Below are 21,856 nucleotides of genomic sequence, written 5' to 3'. Positions count from 1 at the left end.
AGAAGGGGTGGAAAAGGAGGAAGGGGTGGAAAAGGAGAAGGGGTGGAAAAGGAGAAGGGGTGGAAAAGGAGAAGGGGTGGAAAAAGGAGAAGGGGTGGAAAAGGAGAAGGGGTGGAAAAGGAGAAGGGGTGGAAAAGGAGAAGGGGTGGAAAAGGAGAAGGGGGGGGGCTGAAGGAGAGGGGGGGCTGAAGGAGGGGGGGGTGAAGGAGAGGGGGGGTGAAGGAGAGGGGGGGTGAAGGAGAGGGGGGGTGAAGGAGAGGGGGGGTGAAGGAGAGGGGGGGGTGAAGGAGAGGGGGGGTGAAGGAGAGGGGGGGGTGAAGGAGAGGGGGGGGTGAAGGAGAGGGGGGGTGAAGGAGAGGGGGGGGTGAAGGAGAGGGGGGGGGTGAAGGAGAGGGGGGGGTGAAGGAGAGGGGGGGGTGAAGGAGAGGGGGGGTGAAGGAGAGGGGGGGTGAAGGAGAGGGGGGGTGAAGGAGAGGGGGGGGTGAAGGAGAGGGGGGGGTGAAGGAGAGGGGGGGGTGAAGGAGAGGGGGGGGTGAAGGAGAGGGGGGGGTGAAGGAGAGGGGGGGGTGAAGGAGGGGGGGGGTGAAGGAGGGGGGGGTGAAGGAGAGGGGGGGGTGAAGGAGAGGGGGGGGTGAAGGAGAGGGGGGTGAAGGAGAGGGGGGGTGAAGGGAGGGGGCGGTGAAGGAGAGGGGGCGGTGAAGGAGAGGGGGCGGTGAAGGAGAGGGGGGCGGTGAAGGAGAGGGGGCGGTGAAGGAGAGGGGGCGGTGAAGGAGAGGGGGGTGAAGGAGAGGAGGCGGTGAAGGAGAGGAGGCGGTGAAGGAGAGGAGGCGGTGAAGGAGAGGGGGGGGTGAAGGAGAGGGGGGGGGTGAAGGAGAGGGGGGGGTGAAGGAGAGGGGGGGTGAAGGAGAGGGGAACGGGCCGACTTCGGGCAGGGCCCGTCCCCAGCACCAGATTTACAGGTAAGTGGCGTTGGGAGCGCGGGTCGGGTCGGGGGGGAGGAGGGAGGTCGGGTTGGTTCGGGTGGGGGGGGGGGGGGGAGGAAAGAGGGAGGGAGCTTGGGTCGGGTCGGGTGGGGGGGGGGGGGGGTGGGAGGGGAGAGGGAGGGAGCTTGGGTCGGGTCGGGGGGGGGGGGGGGGTGGGAGGGGAGAGGGAGGGAGCTTGGGTCGGGTCGGGGGGGGGGGGGGGGGTGGGAGGGGAGAGGGAGGGAGTGCGGGTCGGGTCGGGTGCGTGGGGGGGGGGGGGTGGGAGGAAAGAGGGAGGGAGCTTGGGTCGGGTCGGGTGTGTGGGGGGGGGGGGGGGTGGGAGGAAAGAGGGAGGGAGCTTGGGTCGGGTCGGGTGTGTGGGGGGGGGGGGGTGGGAGGGGAGAGGGAGGGAGCGCGGGTCAGGTCGGGGGGGGGGGTGGGAGGGGAGAGGGAGGGAGTGCGGGTCGGGTCGGGTGTGTGGGGGGGGGGGGTGGGAGGAAAGAGGGAGGGAGCTTGGGTCGGGTCGGGTGTGTGGGGGGGGGGGGGTGGGAGGGGAGAGGGAGGGAGCGCGGGTCGGGTCGGGTGTGTGGGGGGGGGGGGGGGGAGGAAAGAGGGAGGGAGCTTGGGTCGGGTCGGGTGTGTGGGGGGGGGGTGGGAGGGGAGAGGGAGGGAGTGCGGGTCGGGTCGGGGGGGGGGGGGGGGGGGTGGGAGGAAAGAGGGAGGGAGCTTGGGTCGGGTCGGGTGTGTGGGGGGGGGGGGGGGAGAGGGAGGGAGCGCGGGTCGGGTCGGGGGGGGGGGGTGGGAGGGGAGAGGGAGGGAGTGCGGGTCGGGTCGGGGGGGGGGTGGGAGGGGAGAGGGAGGGAGCACGGGTCGGGTCGGGGGGGGGGGGGGGGTGGGAGGGGAGAGGGAGGGAGCGCGGGTCGGGTCGGGGGGGGGGGGGGTGGGAGGGGAGAGGGAGGGAGCGCGGGTCGGGTCGGGGGGGGGGGGGCAGAGGGAGGTCAGGTTGGGTCGGGTCCGTTCCGGGTGGGGGGGGGCTCGGGAGCGCGGGTCGGGTCGGGTCGGGGAGTGGTAGTGGGAGGGAGGTCGGTTTGGTTCGGGTTGTGGGGAGGGAGGGAGAGGGAGGTCAGGTTGGGTGGGGGAATCGGGTCGGGTCCGGGGGCGGGGGGTGGAAGCGGGGGTCGAGTCGGTGGGTCGGGAGCTGGGCGTGGGAGGAGCCTTATTCACGCAGCCCCAGTGAGGCCATAGGGCTAGGGGCTGCGTGCTTCATAGAAAAACATAGAAAATAGGTGCAGGAGTAGGCCATTCGGCCCTTCTAGCCTGCACCGCCATTCAATGAGTTCATGGTTGAACATGCAACTTCAGTACCCCATTCCTGATAGAAACATAGAAAATAGGGCCCCTCCCACACAGTTTTGGGCGCCTGGAGCTACTGCACATGCGCGCCCATGGTAGCACGCACGTGCAGAGGTCCCGGCACTGTTTTCAGCGCAGGGACTTAGCTCCGCCCCCCACAGCTCATGATGCGCCGCGCCGAGGGCCAGAGGACCAGCAGAGAGCCGGAGAATCTAAGTTTTTTTTAGGCACACTTTGTGGCGCAAAAAACGGGCGCCCAGGTCGGGGCTGCGCCGTTCTAAGCGTGGCCCGAAACTTGGGCCCATTATTTCTGATAGAGTTCAAACACCAAATATTAACCTATCTTCGCTCTACAGGTGCTAGCTGACTGGTTGTGTATTTCTTATATAAAGTATTTTAAATCCTTGCTTACCCTGCGAGCAAAGTGCTGAGCAAAAACACTGCTGCTTGTGCTGAATGTCTGTTTCTGACCTGTTACGGCATCAGTCACAAAGACACAGTGCAATAACCCTAGGAAACAGAGTGCACGGTTAGCAATGGGGCCTGGCGAGTGAAAACTTAGAAGCTAAACAGTATCTACAGACAATAGTGTTGCTATTACAGGTTTGGGGGACGGGAAGGATCGATGCTAGTGTATTTCATATTGTTATTAAGCTATTGGAATTGTACAAATATGACAGGCACGATGGGCCGAATGGTCTCTTCCTAAGCTGTCGTTTTCACAATTAATGTTACTTTAGTGAGTTAATGATCTGTTGTGAATGGTGTAATATTCATGTGCTTTTGCACAGGTTACTCATTTGATTATCAAGTTTTTTGAAAAATTCCGTAACAGTATCAAAATGGAAGTTGAGTGTGTTAATAGCGGAGAAGGATGGTCACCATCCTCCCAAATGCAGCTCTCAGTCGGTGTGTCTGGTCACAATGGAGCTCTCTCACTGGTCAGTCGGTGTGTCTGGTCACAATGGAGGTCAGTGGTCAGTCGGTGTGTTTGGTCACAATGGAGCTCAGTGGTCAGTCGGTGTGTTTGGTCACGATGGAGGTCAGTGGTCACTCGGCGTGTCTGGTCACAATGGAGCTCAGTGGTCAGTCGGTGTGTCTGGTCACAATGGAGGTCAGTCGGTGTGTCTGGTCACAATGGAGGTCAGTGGTCAGTCGGTGTGTCTGGTCACAATGGAACTCTCAGTGGTCAGTCGGTGTGTTTGGTCACAATAGAGCTCAGTGGTCAGTCGGTGTGTCTGGTCACAATTGAACTCTCTCAGTGGTCAGTCGGTGTGTTTGGTCACAATGGAGGTCAGTGGTCAGTCGGTGTGTCTGGTCACAATGGAGCTCAGTGGTCAGTTGGTGTGTTTGGTCACAATGGAGCTCAGTGGTCAGTCGGTGTGTTTGGTCACAATGGAGCTCAATGGTCAGTCGGTGTGTCTGGTCACAATGAAGGTCAGTGGTCAGTCGGTGTGTCTGGTCACAATGGAGGTCAGTGGTCAGTCGGTGTGTTTGGTCACAATGGAGCTCAATAGTCAGTCGGTGTGTCTGGTCACAATGGAGGTCAGTGGTCAGTCGGTGTGTCTGCTCACAATGGAGGTCAGTGGTCAGTCGGTGTGTCTGGTCACAAGAGGTCAGTGGTCAGTCGGTGTGTTTGGTCACAATGGAGCTCAGTGGTCAGTCGGTGTGTTTGGTCACAATGGAGCTCAGTGGTCAGTCGGTGTGTTTGGTCACAATGGAGGTCAGTGGTCAGTCGGTGTGTTTGGTCACAATAGAGCTCAGTGGTCAGTCGGTGTGTCTGGTCACGATGGAGCTCAGTGGTCAGTCGGTGTGTCTGGTCACAATGGAGCTCTCTCACTGGTCAGTCGGTGTGTCTGGTCACAATGGAGGTCAGTGGTCAGTCGGTGTGTCTGGTCACAATAGAGCTCAGTGGTCAGTCGGTTTGTTTGGTCACGATGGAGGTCAGTGGTCAGTCGGTGTGTTTGGTCACGATGGAGGTCAGTGGTCTGTCGGTGTGTTTGGTCACGATGGAGGTCAGTGGTCAGTCGGTGTGTTTGGTCACAATGGAGCTCAGTGGTCAGTCGGTGTGTCTGGTCACAATGGAGCTCAGTGGTCAGTCGGTGTGTTTGGTCACGATGGAGGTCAGTGGTCAGTCGGTGTGTTTGGTCACAATGGAGGTCAGTGGTCAGTCGGTGTGTCTGGTCACAAGAGGTCAGTCGGTGTGTTTGGTCACAATGGAGCTCAGTGGTCAGTCGGCGTGTCTGGTCACAATGGAGCTCAGTGGTCAGTCGACATGTCTGGTCACAATGGAACTCTCTCACTGGTCAGTCGGCGTGTCTGGTCACAATGGAGGTCAGTGGTCAGTCGGTGTGTCTGGTCACAATGGAGGTCAGTGGTCAGTCGGTGTGTTTGGTCACAATGGAGCTCAGTGGTCAGTCGGTGTGTCTGGTCACAATGGAGCTCAGTGGTCAGTCGGTGTGTTTGGTCACAATGGAGCTCAGTGGTCAGTCGGTGTGTTTGGCCACAATGGAGCTCAGTGGTCAGTCGGTGTGTTTGGCCACAATGGAGCTCAGTGGTCAGTCGGTGTGTTTGGCCACAATAGAGCTCAGTGGTCAGTCGGTGTGTTTGGCCACAATGGAGGTCAGTGGTCAGTCGGTGTGTCTGGTCACAATGGAGGTCAGTGGTCAGTCGGTGTGTCTGGTTACAATGAAGCTTGGAGTGGTCAGTCGGTGTGTCTGGTCACAATGGAGGTCAGTGGTCAGTCGGTGTGTCTGGTCACAATGGAGCTCAGTGGTCAGTCGGTATGTTTGGCCACAATGGAGGTCAGTGGTCAGTCGGTGTGTTTGGCCACAATGGAGGTCAGTGGTCAGTCGGTGTGTTTGGCCACAATGGAGCTCAGTGGTCAGTCGGTGTGTCTGGTCACAATGGAGGTCAGTGGTCAGTCGGTGTGTCTGGTCACAATGGAACTCTCTCAGTGGTCAGTCGGTGTGTCTGGTTACAATGAAGCTTGGAGTGGTCAGTCGGTGTGTCTGGTCACAATGGAACTCTCTCAGTGGTCAGTCGGTGTGTCTGGTCACAATGGAACTCTCTCAGTGGTCAGTCGGTGTGTCTGGTCACAATGGAACTCTCTCAGTGGTCAGTCGGTGTGTCTGGTTACAATGGAACTCTCTCAGTGGTCAGTCGGTGTGTCTGGTCACAATGGAACTCTCTCAGTGGTCAGTCGGTGTGTCTGGTCACAATGGAACTCTCTCAGTGGTCAGTCGGTGTGTCTGGTTACAATGAAGCTTGGAGTGGTCAGTCGGTGTGTCTGGTCACAATGGAACTCTCTCAGTGGTCAGTCGGTGTGTCTGGTTACAATGAAGCTTGGAGTGGTCAGTCGGTGTGTCTGGTCACAATGGAGGTCAGTGGTCAGTCGGTGTGTCTGGTTACAATGAAGCTTGGAGTGGTCAGTCGGTGTGTCTGGTCACAATGGAGGTCAGTGGTCAGTCGGTGTGTCTGGTCACAATGGAGGTCAGTGGTCAGTCGGTGTGTCTGGTTACAATGAAGCTTGGAGTGGTCAGTCGGTGTGTCTGGTCACAATGGAACTCTCTCAGTGGTCAGTCGGTGTGTCTGGTTACAATGAAGCTTGGAGTGGTCAGTCGGTGTGTCTGGTCACAATGGAGGTCAGTGGTCAGTCGGTGTGTCTGGTTACAATGAAGCTTGGAGTGGTCAGTCGGTGTGTCTGGTCACAATGGAGGTCAGTGGTCAGTCGGTGTGTCTGGTCACAATGGAGGTCAGTGGTCAGTCGGTGTGTCTGGTCACAATGAAGCTTGGAGTGGTCAGTCGGTGTGTCTGGTCACAATGGAGGTCAGTGGTCAGTCGGTGTGTCTGGTTACAATGAAGCTTGGAGTGGTCAGTCGGTGTGTCTGGTCACAATGGAGGTCAGTGGTCAGTCGGTGTGTCTGGTCACAATGGAGGTCAGTGGTCAGTCGGTGTGTCTGGTCACAATGAAGCTTGGAGTGGTCAGTCGGTGTGTCTGGTTACAATGAAGCTTGGAGTGGTCAGTCGGTGTGTCTGGTCACAATGAAGCTTGGAGTGGTCAGTCGGTGTGTCTGGTCACAATGAAGCTTGGAGTGGTCAGTCGGTGTGTCTGGTCACAATGAAGCTTGGAGTGGTCAGTCGGTATGCTTCGACAGGATAGGGTGCCATCTCTCAATTACTTTCCATCTATTTCAGGAAGAGGAAGGAGAAAACAGAAACAACGAATATAACAGCTCGTCACGTCCTCCAGATGTCTCAAACTTCTTTATAACCAATTCATTCTGTGAAGTGCAGGCATTTATTTTGTAGGCGAATGCAAAATCCAAATGATGCACAGCAAGGTCCCACAAACAGCACACGAGACGATAACCCAGTTAAACTGGGTTTCTTCTGGCACTGATTGAGGAGGAAATGTTGGCCAGGGCCCTGGGAAAAAACTCCCTGCTTTTCTTCAAACAGCACCAAGGAGTCTTTCCTCCACCTGAACTGGTAGATCGGAGCTTGTGTTAACATCTCAACTGGAAAAGCACACCTCGACAAAGGAGCACGCCCACAGATTATATGTTGAAATCCTGGAATAGAGGTTCAACACACTCAGAAGAGAGTGTGCTACCAACGAAGGATAAGTTGGCAATACAAAGCTCTATAACAGTGAGCAATTGGATTTTTCACACATCAAGCTAAAGCTAACAATGGACAAACAGTTACTGTGCTGTTAGCCCAATTGAAATCTCAATTTTACCCACTATTTTTAACACCTTTTCTCAATAATTGCCCCTGTCCCACACCTTTGTTCAAGGTGCTGACACAATGTTGAGTACAGTTCCGTGGACACATGCAGCATGCTGGTACTCTGTCATCTCGTGTCTCAGCTACTCAACTGTGAGGACCATCGGAGCAGAGCCCAACCCCGACCCCCAGGGCAGCTGTTTCTCCATCACCATTAGAAGGCATTCAAGGAGATCCTGAGGGTTCAGAGCAAGTATGTTCCCTTAAAGAAAAAGGGTGGGACTAATAAACCTGGAACCCCCTCAACGTCAGGATAGGATAAAGAAAAAAGGGAGGCTTATGATCGATACCGAGGGTTCAACACTGCAGAAACTCCAGAGGGGTATAGAAAGTGCAGAGGTGGAATTAAAAAGGAAATTAACAAAAGCAAAGAGAAAGCATGAAAAATTTTGCCTAGTTAAATCAAGGAAAACCCAAAGAGGTTTTATAAATACATTAAGAGTAAGAGGATAATGAAGGAAAAAGTAGGGCCGATTAAGGTAATGTGTGTGGAGGTAATGTGTGTGGTAATGTGTGTGGAGGTAATGTGTGTGGTAATGTGTGTGGAGGTAATGTGTGTGGAGGTAATGTGTGTGGAGGTAATGTGTGTGGAGGTAATGTGTGTGGTAATGTGTGTGGAGGTAATGTGTGTGGTAATGTGTGTGGAGGTAATGTGTGTGGAGGTAATGTGTGTGTGGTAATGTGTGTGGAGGTAATGTGTGTGATAATGTGTGTGGAGGTAATGTGTGTGGAGGTAATGTGTGTGGAGGTAATGTGTGTGGTAATGTGTGTGGAGGCGGAAGACGTGGGTTTGGTTCTTAATTAATACTTTGCGTCTGTTTTCACAAAAGAGAGGGGTGATGCAGACATTGCAATGAGGGAGGAGGATTGTGAAATATTAGATTAAATAAACAGTGAGAGAGGAAGTATTAAGGGGTTTAGCAGCTTTGAAAGTGGATAAATCCCCAGGCCCGGATGATATGAATCCCAGGCTGTTAAGAGAAGCAAAACAGGAAATAGTAAGTGTCAATGAACTGGTCAGGTGGGCAGAACAGTGGGCAAATGGAATTCAATCCCGAGAAGTGTGAGATCCCCTCTCATTCACTTGAGTTTAGAAGAATGAGAGGGGATCTCATAGAAACATATAAAGTTCTGACGGGATTGAACAGGTTAGATGCAGGAAGAATGTTCTTGATGTTGGGGAAGTCCAGAACCAGGGGTCACAGTCTAAGGATAAGGGGTAAGCCATTTAGGACCGAGATGAGGATAAACTTCTTCTGCGATAGAGAATTGTGAACCTGTGGAATTCTCTATCGCAGAGAGTTGTTGAGGCCAGTTCATTAGATATATTCAAAAGGGAGTTAGATGTGGCCCTTACGGCTAAAAGGATCAAGGGGTATAGAGAGAAAGCAGGAATGGGGTACTGAAGTTGCATGATCAGCCCTGATCATATTGAATGGTGGTGCAGGCTCAAAGGGCTGAATGGCCTACACATGCACCTACTTTCTATGTTTCTAAGTAATGCAGATGGGGAGGGCCAACAAGGCAAGGGAATATACAATAAATGGTAGGACAGAGGTGTAGAGGAACAAAGGGACCTTGGAGTGCAGGTCCACAGATCCCTAAAGGTAGCAGGCCAGGTAGATAAGGTGGTCAAGAAGGCATATGGAATACCTGCCTTTATTAGCCGGGACATAAATTACAGGCAGGATGTGATTGCACTGGAGAGGTACAGAGGAGATTTATGAGGATGTTGCGTGAACTGGAGAATTTTGGCTATGAGGAAAGATTGGATAGGCTGGGTTTGGTTTTTTTGGGGAACAGAGGAGGCTGAGGGGAGACCCTATTGAGGTGTATAAAATTATGAGGGGCCTAGATACAGTGGATAGGAAGGATCTATTTCCCTCAGCAGAGGGGTCAACAACCAGGGGCATAGATTTAAAGTAATTGGTAGAAGGTTTAGAGAGATTTGAGGGGAAATTTCTTCACCCAGAGTGTGGTGGGGCTCTGGAACTCACTGCCTGAAAGGGTGGTAGAGGCAGAAACCCTCACCACATTTAAAAAGTACTTGGATGTGCACTTGAAGTGCCGTAAGCTGCAGGGCTACGGACCAAGAGATGGAAACTGGGATTAGGCTGGATAGCTCTTTGTTGGCCGGCGCGGACACGATGGGCTGAAATGGCCTCCTTCCGTGCTATAAATTTCTATGATTTTATGGAGTACCGAACAGATTTTGATAACTCAGCACAGAGCAGGGATTAAACAAAGGGCATTAATGCCAAGTGTATATGAGTAATGGAGTACAAATGCTTGTCTGGGAAATTCAGTCACATTCATTGGAATTATTGAAAACAATAGATGCAACATTCCCAATTGATTCGTACAAAGGTGAAATGATCACAATACAGAAGGAAATGCAGATTGTCTGCAGGTGGTATTACTCTTCCAATGCAGAATGTGTGTGCGTGCAGACACTAAGAGGAGAGGAGCTGTTTGACTCAGACGCTACCTGTACTGAAGCACTTGTCAGCTTGAGGGTTGAAGCACCAGGCACACGTCAAGGCCGTCGCACTCTTGAAGTTGCACAGCATACTTGGCTGGTCCTCTGCGGATACAATAAAACACTGCTTTATATGGAGCACACGCAACGTCTTCCCCTGGTATTCCCAGCTCTTTCCACGCATTTAGATTTGGCTGCTGTTTGTTGTAATGTATAAAGTGCAGCCCTCTGCACCAATCCTTATGGAGGGGATAGAATGACAGCACACTTAGCCCGAGAGGTAACTTTCCCATCAGGGCAAAGGAAACCGCTTCCATATTAAAGCAATGTTGTGAGCTGTGGCTTGGAGAGCAATTAAACTGACCTCACCTAGTGTTAACTTAACAGCATCAGACGTGTGCCTGCAAAATTTGTCTGCTTTGCATCGCTCCGGATGTAATATTCACTCCCGCCCACTGCAACATCACTGGACATCAACAGCTGCAGGTTTTGGTCACCTTACTTAAGGAAGGATATACTAGCTTTGGAGGGGGTAGAGAGACGATTCACTAGGCTGATTCCGGAGATGAGAGGGTTACCTTATGATGATAGATTGAGTAGACTGGGTCTTTACTCGTTGGAGTTCAGAAGGATGAGGGGTGATCTTATAGAAACATTTAAAATCATGAAAGGGATAGACAAGATAGAGGCAGAGAGGTTGTTTCCACTGGTCGGGGAGACTAGAACTAGGGGGCACAGCCTCAAAATACGGGGGAGACAATTTAAAACCGAGTTGAAAAGGAATTTCTTCTCCCAAAGGGTTGTGAATCTGTGGAATTCTCTGCCCAAGGAAGCAGTTGAGGCTAGCTCATTGAATATATTCAAGTCACAGATAGATAGATTTTTAACCAATAAGGGAATTAAGGGTTACGGGGAGCGGGCGGGTAAGTGGAGCCGAGTCCATGGCCAGATCAGCCATGATCTTGTTGAATGGCGGAGCAGGCTCGAGGGGCTAGATGGCCTACTCCTGGTCCTAATTCTTATGTTCTTATGTATTCAACTCGGCCGACCGCTTGGGGAGCAATATTTAGAGGCAGTGGTGGTCAGGTAGGGCAAAATGTATTTCTCTCCCCAGTCTGGTGCCTCATGATTTATTCTGACCCTTTTACTTCTTCAGCCCTGCAAATTCTTAAGAGTGCTTGAGGCTGGTATGTGCATAGTGCAGATCCCATGGCCCAACAGACAGAGCACGAAGACGCATTCAACCCATCATTGGCCCTTCCCTTTAAGCAAGGTAAGGAGCCTGTAAAGACGGCAGTGCTGCTCTCAACATCGCTCAGCACTCTGCCACTATTCTAGCGCTCGAAGAGAAGAGGGTAGCGCTTGATTTAGCACGCCACTTCCCTCTTGGAGTGCTAAAGCAGAAGTTCCCGAGAGCAAAGAATCTTTTTCACTTGCCGATACTTCTGCGCTCCTTCAAAAGTTAGCGCCCCGTTCAATTTCTAGCGCCTGGTGTCTTGGTGATACACCAGTTTTTAAAGAGCGATCAGATTCAGGACTTTGAAAGATCATTTGTTCCCCCAGACTCTCCTGTACTGGAAGACTTTGTTTAAAACTCCATTAACTAGGAACAGTACAGTGAAGAACAATAAAAGGAGCAGGTTTTCAGGAAATTACTGAGAGAAACAAAGCTAGTCAACTTCATTATCCATTTGTCCTTGCAGCGAGCTTTGCTAGTGCTCTGGGGGGGTTAAACTAAGTTGGCAGGGGGATGGGCACCAGGATGTAGCAGGAGAAACAAAGGGCACAAAGATCTGGGAGAGACGGATAGCACTAGAGTAAGAAATAGTAAGGTGGGGTCAGACTAAGAGGGAACACAAGGTCTAAGATAGGTTTACAGTGCATGTATGTGAAGGCACGAAGCATAGTTAACAAGGTTGGTGAGCTGCAGGCACAAATAGCCACAGGGGAATGTCGTGGCGATAACTGAGACCTGGCTCGAAAAAGGGCAGGATTGGGTATTAAATATTCCTGGATATTTAGGAAGGAGAGAAGGAAAGATCGGAGGTGGGTGGCAGTGTTGGTTAAGGAGAATGTTACAGTGCTGGACAAGGAGAATGTTACAGTGTTGGACAGAGAGGATACCCTGGAGGGGTCAAGGACAGAAGCTATTTGGTTAGAGTTAAGAAACAATAGAGGTGCCATTACAGTACTGGTGTATTCTATAGACCACCAACTAGTGGGAAGGATATAGAGGAGCAAATTTATAGCAAAATTACAGAGAAATGCAAGAGCTATAGAGCAGTGATAATGGGGGACTTCAATTATCCTAATATAGACTGGGATAGTAATAGTGTAAAGGGCAGAGAGGGGGAGGAATTTCTGAAATGCGTTCAGGAGAACTTTCTTGATCAGTATGTTTCCAGCCCAACGAGGGAGGAGGCATTGCTGGATCTGGTTCTGGGGAATGAGGTGGGTCAAGTGGAGCTAGTGTCAGTCGGTGAACATTTAGGGAACACTGATCAAAATATCATAAGGTTTAGATTAGCCACGGAAAAGGACAGGGAGCAATCTAGAGTAAAAATACTAAATTGGAGGAAGGCCAATTTCAGTGGGTTGAGAACAGATCTGGCCTGGGTAAACTGGAATCAAAGATTGGCAGGCAAAACTGTAGAGGAACAATGGGCTGCCTTTAAAGAGGAAATAGTTTGGATACAGTCAAGGTACATTCCCACTAGTGGGGAAGGTAGGGCAACTAAAGTCAGAGCTCCCTGGATGACGAAAGTGATAGAGAGTAAGAGGAAGCAGAAAGGGTGGGTATGACAGATGTCAGGTTACAAATACATCTGAGAATCAGGCGAAATATAGAAAGTTCAGAGGAGAAGAGAAAAAGAAAATAAGAGGGACAAAGAGGATATGAGAATAAAATGGCAGCCAACATAAAAGGTAATCCAAGTGTTCGACAGGCTTCTAAATAGTAAATGGGCGGTGAGAGGAGGGGTGGGGCCGATTAGGGACCAAAAAGAAGACCCACGCATGGAGGCAGAGGGTATGGCTGAGGGACTAAATGAGAACTTTGTATCTGTCTTCACCAAATGTAGTGCCATAGACATAGTAAAGGAGAAGGGAAAGGAGATACTGGATGGGATAAAATTGATAAAGAGGTACTAGAAAGGCTGGCTGTATTTAAAGTCGATAAGTCACCAGGACCGGATGGGATGCATCCTAGGACGCTGAGGGAAGAGAAAGAATAAATCGCGGAAGTACTGTCCATAATCTTCCAATCCTCCTTAGAAATGGGGGTGGTGCCAGAGGGCTGGAGAGTTGCAAATGTTGTTTAAAATAGGGTGCAAAGATAAACCCAGCAACTACCAACCGGTCAGTTTTACCTCGGCAGTAGGGAAGCTTTTAGAAACAATAATCAGAGACAAAATTAACAGTCACTTGGACAAGCGTGGATTAATTAAGGAAAGCCAGCACGGATTTGTTAAAGGCAAATTGTGTTTAACCAACTTGATGCAAGTTTTTTGATGAGGTAACAGAGGGTAATGCAGTTGACGTTAGTGTACATGAATTTCCAAAAGCCATTTGACAAAGTGCCACATAATAGGCTTGCCAGCAAAGTTGAAGCCCATGGAATAAAAGGGACAGTGGCAGCAGGGATACGGAATTGGCTAAGTTATTTTTCGGACTGGAGGAAGGTATACAGTGGTGTTTCCCACTGCTTTTCTTGATATATATTAATGATTTTGTACAGGGCACAATTTCAAAATTTGCTGATGACACAAAACTTGGAAGTATAGTGAACAGTGAGGAGGAGAGTGATAGACAGGCTGGTGGAATGGGCAGACACGTGGCAGATGAAATTTAACGCAGAAAAGTGCCAAGTGATACATTTTGGTAGGAAGAATGAGAGCAAATCTGAACTGATGGGTACAATCCTAAAGGGGACAGGTTGAGAAAGCGGTTAAAAAAGCTTGCGGGATCCTGGGCTTCATAAATAGAGGTCATAAAGCATGGAAATTATAATGAACCAGAGGACACAGATTTAAGGTGACTGGCAAAAGAACCAAAGAGAAAAAAAATTTTACGCAGCGAGTGATTAGGATCTGGAATGCACTGCCTGAAAGGGTGGTGAAGGCAAACTCAATTGTGGATTTCAGAAGGAAATTGGATAAGTATCTGAAGGAAAAAAATATCCAAGTCTCCGGGGAAAGGGCGGGGGAATGGGACTTTGAGGTGCTCGTGCAGAGAGCTGGCACAGGCTTGACGGGCCGAATGGCCTCCTTCTGTGCTGTAACCATTCTATGAGTAAAGCAAGTTCGTTCTTTCTATCTCAGTAAAGTAGCCACGTGGTTGGATTTATGGTTCTCCCAGGCTAGTACACACAAAACACCCTGGCACATTTCACCACACTGGTATTACTACCTCCTGTGGACATCGCCACTCTCACACAATTAGGTAATTTTTTGAAATTAGAATTTTAAAACATTAGCCTGGAGTTGCCGCTAAATTGTGCTTTTTTTTTTTGACGCAGTTCAGCCGAAATCGGCGCAAAAGATGGTGGGATTCTAAGAGCAATTTGCGTTCAATGCAATGCTACTTTGTGCTAGTTTTAAAAACATTGCGCTGGAAACTGGCCCTGCCCATAAAACTGGCCACACTGTCGGGGTGAATTAACCATCGGGAGTGTCTGCGCACTCTGCTCCTTTGGAGGGAGGCGTGGGAGTAGATTCCAAAAATTAAGTTGTTTTTTTTGGCACAAGGACACCAATTTAAAAGCTTTTAAATGTGATTTTTGTTTTAAGTTACAAAGAAACTGACCAATGTACTCCAATATAACTAGGAAATAGTTTCATATATTTGAAAGTGAATTTCAGTAATTTAAAAAGCAGGTTACTCAGAGGAGGGGGAGTGACGCTGGAATTTATAGTTTCTGCTGCTTTCATTAAACGTTACCACTTAAATATATGAAGAAAAATTCTTTCAGGCAACATTTAAAAAACAAGTGACATTTTGAAACACTTTCACTGGTTCCGGGGCAGGTAGGGCAGGGCCCGGTCCCGGGGCGGGCAGGGCAGGGTCCGGTCCCGGGGCAGGCAGGGCAGGGTCCCAAGGCGGGCAGGGTCCCAAGGCCAGTGGGAATCCTGAGAGGCCAGCTTTCCCTCTTTAAACGCCGGGTTTCACAAATTGTGTGCAGCCCTTCCACAGGCAGTTAAATTCAAAATGGAAGGAACATAGAGGCTTCCAACCTCATTACAATATTTACGTTAAGGTACCGTCCCCTGGGAAAATCGGAACTGTACGGGTTAGAGGCGGGAATCACAATTTTAACACTAACTGCTCCCAACCTCCAAACTCTCAGGTTTTTTTAGGGGAAAATTCCAGCCTTCGCTTTACTGGTATTTAAGTATGAGATACCGAGGCCGGAGATCTAAACGGTAAGCTTCAAGGACAGGCTCAGAGCTGATCAGAATTACAATAAATATTAAGCATACCTGTATGACGACAACTTGAGCAAATGCCATAGAATATTTTTTGAGATGGTGAAGATGGTGAATAAACCAATTTTTTTAAACCATGTCTTCAGGGAAAGATGCCAAAACGAGGCAAGACACTGGTGGGAGGCGTCTCACCTACCTTCACCAGCAGCCGAGGCATAGAATATAAGAGCAGCAAGCATTGGCCACATGGCCTCCTTCAGTGCCATAAACTTGTGGGATTCTATGATGCAGTGTGCAGCAATAACGGAGAAAAATAGTCTTGGAAAAAACGCTACATTCTAACTCTGTCAGTGGGTAAATGTATGGATATAGTCCTTACCCGAGTTCGAGTTACTGAATATGGAAGCTGGAAGTAGGCTAACACAGCCTGGGGTGTCTGCATGGCCTTGAAGGCACAATCTGCCACAGACAATAAGGAAAATGACCAAATACTTTATCACAGGAATTTGTCAACATGCTTCAAATAATAAATTCTAACGAAACCACCCAGATAATCTACCCTGTTGGAAATGTTTCTTCACTGGTAGTTCTTCAATTGTTGAACATTTAAGAAAGTTGTTCCCGGATAGAAAACTATGTCCCAATAATTGTGAATTGGTCAGTCGCTAGCACACTGCCTTACGCTGCACCTCCGTCTCCATTGCTTCTCATTCTGGAGAAAGATCTACCCATAGTCAGCTCAAAGCTGCACCATTCTTCTCAAATAGCGGACTTTCTTAATGTTCACTGATCGAAGAACAACCATTGAAGAAATATTTCTAACAGAGTAGATTATTCAGGTGATAGCTCCTGAGAATTTATTAGTTGAAGCATCTTGTAACTGAGAGTATATGTCCCCATTAACAACCTCTCCATTATTTCCCCTCTCCTCATGAGAGCTTGGCATCATGGATGACAATAGGAAGATTTCCAGTGAGGCTAGTCAGTACCAGACTGTCCCTCATCAAACAATGCTCAGGTCCCTCCCGACACACTGCTCCACCTAGCAATCCGTCGAGAGCGCAGGGGTGGGGGGGGCGAGGGAGCGCGCGGTGGGGGGGAAGGCAAGAGAGCCCGGGGGGGGGCGGGGGGAGAGAGCGCGGGGGGGGCGGGGGGAGAGAGGGCGGGGGGGGGGGCGGGGGGAGCGAGGGCGGGGGGGGGCGGGGGGAGCGAGCGCGGGGGGGGCGGGGGTAGCGAGCGCGGGGGGGGGGAGCGAGCGCGGGGGGGGGGCGGGGGAGCGAGCGCGGGGGGGGCGGGGGGAGCGAGCGCGGGGAGCGAGCGCGGGGGGGGCGGGGGGAGCGAGCGCGGGGGGGGCGGGGGGAGCGAGCGCGGGGGGGGGCGGGGGGAGCGAGCGCGGGGGGGGGCGGGGGAGCGAGCGCGGGGGGGGGCGGGGGGAGCGAGCGCGGGGGGGGGCGGGGGGAGCGAGCGCGGGGGGGGGGCGGGGGGAGCGAGCGCGGGGGGGGGCGGGGGGAGCGAGCGCGGGGGGGGGCGGGGGGAGCGAGCGCGGGGGGGGCGGGGGGAGCGAGCGCGGGGGGGGGCGGGGGGAGCGAGCGCGGGGGGGGCGGGGGGAGCGAGCGCGGGGGGGGCGGGGGGAGCGAGCGCGGGGGGGGGCGGGGGAGCGAGCGCGGGGGGGGCGGGGGGAGCGAGCGCGGGGGGGGGCGGGGGAGCGAGCGCGGGGGGGGCGGGGGGAGCGAGCGCGGGGGGGGGGGCGGGGGGAGCGAGCGCGGGGGGGGGCGGGGGGAGCGAGCGCGGGGGGGGGCGGGGGGGAGCGAGCGCGGGGGGGGCGGGGGGAGCGAGCGCGGGGGGGGGCGGGGGGAGCGAGCGCGGGGGGGGGCGGGGGGAGCGAGCGCGGGGGAGCGAGCGCGGGGGGGGCGGGGGGAGCGAGCGCGGGGGGGGGCGGGGGGAGCGAGCGCGGGGGGGGGGAGCGAGCGCGGGGGGGGGGGAGCGAGCGCGGGGGGGGCGGGGGAGCGAGCGCGGGGGGGGCGGGGGGAGCGAGCGCGGGGGGGGGCGGGGGGAGCGAGCGCGGGGGGGGGCGGGGGGAGCGAGCGCGGGGGGGGGCGGGGGGAGCGAGCGCGGGGGGGGGCGGGGGGAGCGAGCGCGGGGGGGGGCGGGGGGAGCGAGCGCGGGGGGGGCGGGGGGAGCGAGCGCGGGGGGGGCGGGGGGAACGAGCGCGGGGGGGGCGGGGGGAGCGAGCGCGGGGGGGGCGGGGGGAACGAGCGCGGGGGGGGCGGGGGGAGCGAGCGCGGGGGGGGGCGGGGGGAGCGAGCGCGGGGGGGGGCGGGGGGAGCGAGCGCGGGGGGGGGCGGGGGGAGCGAGCGCGGGGGGGGGCGGGGGGAGCGAGCGCGGGGGGGGGCGGGAGGAGCGAGCGCGGGGGGGGGCGGGGGGAGCGAGCGCGGGGGGGGGCGGGGGGAGCGAGCGCGGGGGGGGGCGGGGGGAGCGAGCGCGGGGGGGGGCGGGGGGAGCGAGCGCGGGGGGGGGCGGGGGGAGCGAGCGCGGGGGGGGGCGGGGGGAGCGAGCGCGGGGGGGGGCGGGGGGAGCGAGCGCGGGGGGGGGGGCGGGGGGAGCGAGCGCGGGGGGGGGGCGGGGGGAGCGAGCGCGGGGGGGGGGCGGGGGGAGCGAGCGCGGGGGGGGGGCGGGGGGAGCGAGCGCGGGGGGGGGCGGGGGGAGCGAGCGCGGGGGGGGGCGGGGGGAGCGAGCGCGGGGGGGGGCGGGGGGAGCGAGCGCGGGGGGGGGCGGGGGGAGCGAGCGCGGGGGGGGGCGGGGGGAGCGAGCGCGGGGGTGGGAGGGGGAAAAGAGAGAGAGCGCACACAGGCAGCAGGGGCAGGAAGAGCGCTAAGCGGCGTGCAATGCCCACAAAAGTCCTCCCGCCCGCTGACTCCCCAGTTTGGTTCAGGTGGCCCTCGGCTCCAGCAGCAGAAGAGACCGCCATGTGTACGCTAAGTGTGAGGGCCTGCAAGAAAAGGCTTTCTTCATTTCTTTTGCAGGGATTTTGGTGGATGAGATCCTCTGAAGGGTTTGTAGTTTTTTTTAATGTTTTGCAACTTCTTTATTTTTCCTGTTTCCCTCTCCTTGGGCCTGACTATCCTCCGCGGTACTTTGCCGATGATCACATTTGCCACCCAGTATGCGACCTACCGCCCACTGTCGGCGTTTAACACCCATTTTTCCCGCCAGGCAGTCTTTTCCACGTTTTTTTCACCACATTTCCGCCCTATGTACCACCAGAATCTTAGCGCTACTTGGGCAGAACTTAGGTTTGACCAAACTCGGGCCCTATGCCCTCTAGTTCTAGACTCTTCCACGAAGGGAAACATCCTCTCTGCAGCCACCCTATCAAGCCCCCTCAGAATCTCATACCTTTTAACAAGATCACTTCTCAGTCTTCTAAATTCCAATGAGCATAGGTCCAACCTGCTCAACCTTTCTTCATAAGACAAGCCCTTCATCTCAGGAGTCAACCTAGTGAACCTTCTCTGAACAGCCTCCTTAAATAAGGAGACCAAAACTGTACGCAGTACTCCAGGTGTGGTCTCACCAATACCCTGTACAGTTGTAGGAGGACTTCCCTACTTTTATACTCCATCCCACTTGCAATAATGGCCAACATTCCATTTGCTTTCCTAATTACTGGCTGTACCTGCATGCTAACTTTGAATCTCATGTACAAGGACCCCTGAATCTCTCTGTACCGTAGCATTTTGTAATCTCTCCCCAGTTAAATCAGAATTTGTTTTATTTTTCTTCCAAAGTGGATAATCTCACATTTTTCCACTTTATACTCCATCTGCCAAATGTTTGCCCACTCACTTAGCCTGCCTATATCCCTTTGCAGATTCTTTGCGTCCTCCTCACAACTTGCTTTCCCACCTATCTTTGTATCATCAGCAAATTTGGCTACAGTACATTCGGTCCCTTCATCCAAGTCATTAATATAGATTGGAAATAGTTGAGGCCCCAGCACCGATCCCAGTGGCACCCCACTAGTTATTGTTTTCCAACCTGAAAATGACCCATTTATCCCAACTCTCAGTTTTCTGTTAATTAGCCAATCCTCTATCCATGCTAATATATTACCCCCAATCCCATGAGCTCTTATCTTGTGCAGTAACCTTTTATGTGGAACCTTATCAAATGCCTTCTGGAAATCCAAATATACCACATCCACTGGTTCCCCTTATCCACCCTGCTCATTACATCCTCAAAGAACTCCAGCAAATTTGTCAAACATGATTTCCCTTTCATAAAGCCATGCTGACTCTGCTTGACTGCATTATAAATTGAGGTGTTTGGGTTGAAGGGTGATCTAATCAAGGTGTTAAAAATAATTAAGGCAATCAAATCGGGTAAATACCTAAACTCTCCTCTGATAGTGGCATAACCTTAACATTCGAGTTAGATCATTCAGGAATGAAATCAGGAAGCAGTTTGTCCACACAACGGGTAGTGGTAATCTGGAATACTCTCTCCCATAAGGCTGAGGTTGATGTTTGAAATATTCAAAAATGAAATCGATAGATTTTTGTTAGGTAGCAAAGGCAGATAAATGGAATTAAGATACAGATCAGCCATGATCTAATTGAATGATGGAACAGGCTTGAAGAGCTGACCGGGCTCCTCCTCTTCCTGTGTTTCTCAGTTTAAATATTGCCAAATACAACCAAAGTGTTGTACAAAGGCTTGTTTATTATATGAACAGACAAACTTGAACTCTCAGAGATGAGAAAGGTGCCAGAATTAACACAGGATCAGCAGGTGTGTCTGGTCAATAAACACCTCAATCATCACAGGGGAACAAATCTCTCAATTCTTGCCTTCGGGTTTGAGTGCATTATCCAGCTTAAAATAGTTTAAAGGATACAAGACATGAGAATCGCGGCCAGATAGAGACGCCCAGCAAATTGAGGTCCCCTGAAAAATTGGAAATAGCAAATTAAAAACATTCTTACGGAACACAGTTTGAAAATGTTAACACTTGTGTGACCACCTGGGAACAGAAACATCAGAATGGAAACGCATTTATAAGAACAAGAAATAGGAGCAGGATTAGGCCACCTGGCCCCTCGAGCCTGCTCCGCCATTCAATAAGATCATGGCTGATCTGATCATGGACTCAGCTCCACTTCCCTGCCCGCTGCCCATAACCCTTGACTCCCTTATCGCTCAAAAATCTGTCTATCTCCACCTTAAATCTATTCAATGACCCAGCCTCCTCGGCTCTCTGGGGCACAGAATTCCACAGATTTACAACCCTCTGAGAAGAAATTTCTCCTCATCTCAGTTTTAAATGGGTGGCCCCTTATTCTAAGACTATGTCCCCTGGTTTTAGTTTCCCGAGTGGAAATATCCTCTCTGCATCTACCTTGTCGAGCCCCCTCATTATTTTATATGTTTCAATAAGATCACCTCTCATTCTTCTGAACTCCAATGAGTATAAGCACAATCTACTCAACCTATCATCATAAGTCAACCCCCTCATCTCCGAAATCACCCTAGTGAACCTTCTCTGAACAGCCTCCAATGCAAGTATATCCTTCCTTAAATACGGAGACCAAAATTGTACACAGTACTCCAGGTGTGGCCTCACCAATACCCTGTACAGTTGTAGCAGTACTTTGGTTCGGTATTCACGAAGGAGGACACGAACAACCTTCCGGTTATAAAAGGGGTCGGGGGGTCTAGTAAGGAGGAGGAACTGAGGGAAATCCTTATTAGCCGGGAAATTGTGTTGGGGAAATTGATGGGATTGAAGGCCGATAAATCCCCAGGGCCTGATGGACTGCATCCCAGAGTACTTAAGGAGGTGGCCTTGGAAATAGTGGATGCGTTGACAGTCATTTTCCAACATTCCATTGACTCTGGATCAGTTCCTATGGAGTGGAGGGTAGCCAATGTAACCCCACTTTTTAAAAAAGGAGGGAGAGAGAAAACAGGGAATTATAGACCGGTCAGCCTGACATCGGTAGTGGGTAAAATGATGGAATCAATTATTAAGGATGTCATAGCAGTGCATTTGGAAAGAGGTGACATGATAGGTCCAAGTCAGCATGGATTTGTGAAAGGGAAATCATGCTTGACAAATCTTCTGGAATTTTTTGAGGATGTTTCCAGTAGAGTGGATAAGGGAGAACCAGTTGATGTGGTATATTTGGACTTTCAGAAGGCTTTCGACAAGGTCCCACACAAGAGATTGATGTGCAAAGTTAGAGCACATGGGATTGGGGGTAGTGTACTGACATGGATTGAGAACTGGTTGTCAGACAGGAAGCAAAGAGTAGGAGTAAATGGGTACTTTTCAGAATGGCAGGCAGTGACTAGTGGGGTACCGCAAGGTTCTGTGCTGGGGCCCCAGCTGTTTACACTGTACATTAATGATTTAGATGAGGGGATTAGATGTAGTATCTCCAAATTTGCGGATGACACTAAGTTGGGTGGCAGTGTGAGCTGCGAGGAGGATGCTGTGAGGCTGCAGAGCGACTTGGATAGGTTAGGTGAGTGGGCAAATGCATGGCAGATGAAGTATAATGTGGATAAATGTGAGGTTATCCACTTTGGTGGTAAAAACAGAGAGACAGACTATTATCTGAATGGTGACAGATTAGGAAAAGGGGAGGTGCAAAGAGACCTGGGTGTCATGGTACATCAGTCATTGAAGGTTGGCATGCAGGTGCAGCAGGCGGTTAAGAAAGCAAATGGCATGTTGGCCTTCATAGCAAGGGGATTTGAGTACAGGGGCAGGGAGGTGTTGCTACAGTTGTACAGGGCATTGGTGAGGCCACACCTGGAGTATTGTGTACAGTTTTGGTCTCCTA

General features: G+C 52.5%; 1 protein-coding gene across 1 annotated transcript in view; it reads right to left on the bottom strand.

The window, feature by feature from the left end:
• wdr21 (WD repeat domain 21) overlaps window positions 1-21,856 on the bottom strand; it is a 103,896-nt gene that overhangs the window by 18,320 nt on the left and 63,720 nt on the right. Inside the window, exons 8-11 of the mRNA XM_070878652.1 lie at window positions 19,906-19,955; window positions 15,388-15,467; window positions 9,595-9,690; window positions 2,728-2,825 (exon numbers count right to left, since the gene is read on the bottom strand). Of these exons, the coding sequence (XP_070734753.1) occupies window positions 2,728-2,825; window positions 9,595-9,690; window positions 15,388-15,467; window positions 19,906-19,955 (324 nt within the window). The remainder of the gene's footprint in view (window positions 1-2,727; window positions 2,826-9,594; window positions 9,691-15,387; window positions 15,468-19,905; window positions 19,956-21,856) is intronic.

The sequence above is a fragment of the Pristiophorus japonicus genome, chromosome 4, assembly GCF_044704955.1.
Source record: "Pristiophorus japonicus isolate sPriJap1 chromosome 4, sPriJap1.hap1, whole genome shotgun sequence".
NCBI lineage: Eukaryota > Metazoa > Chordata > Chondrichthyes > Pristiophoridae > Pristiophorus > Pristiophorus japonicus.
This window is presented reverse-complemented; position numbering and strand designations above follow the sequence as displayed.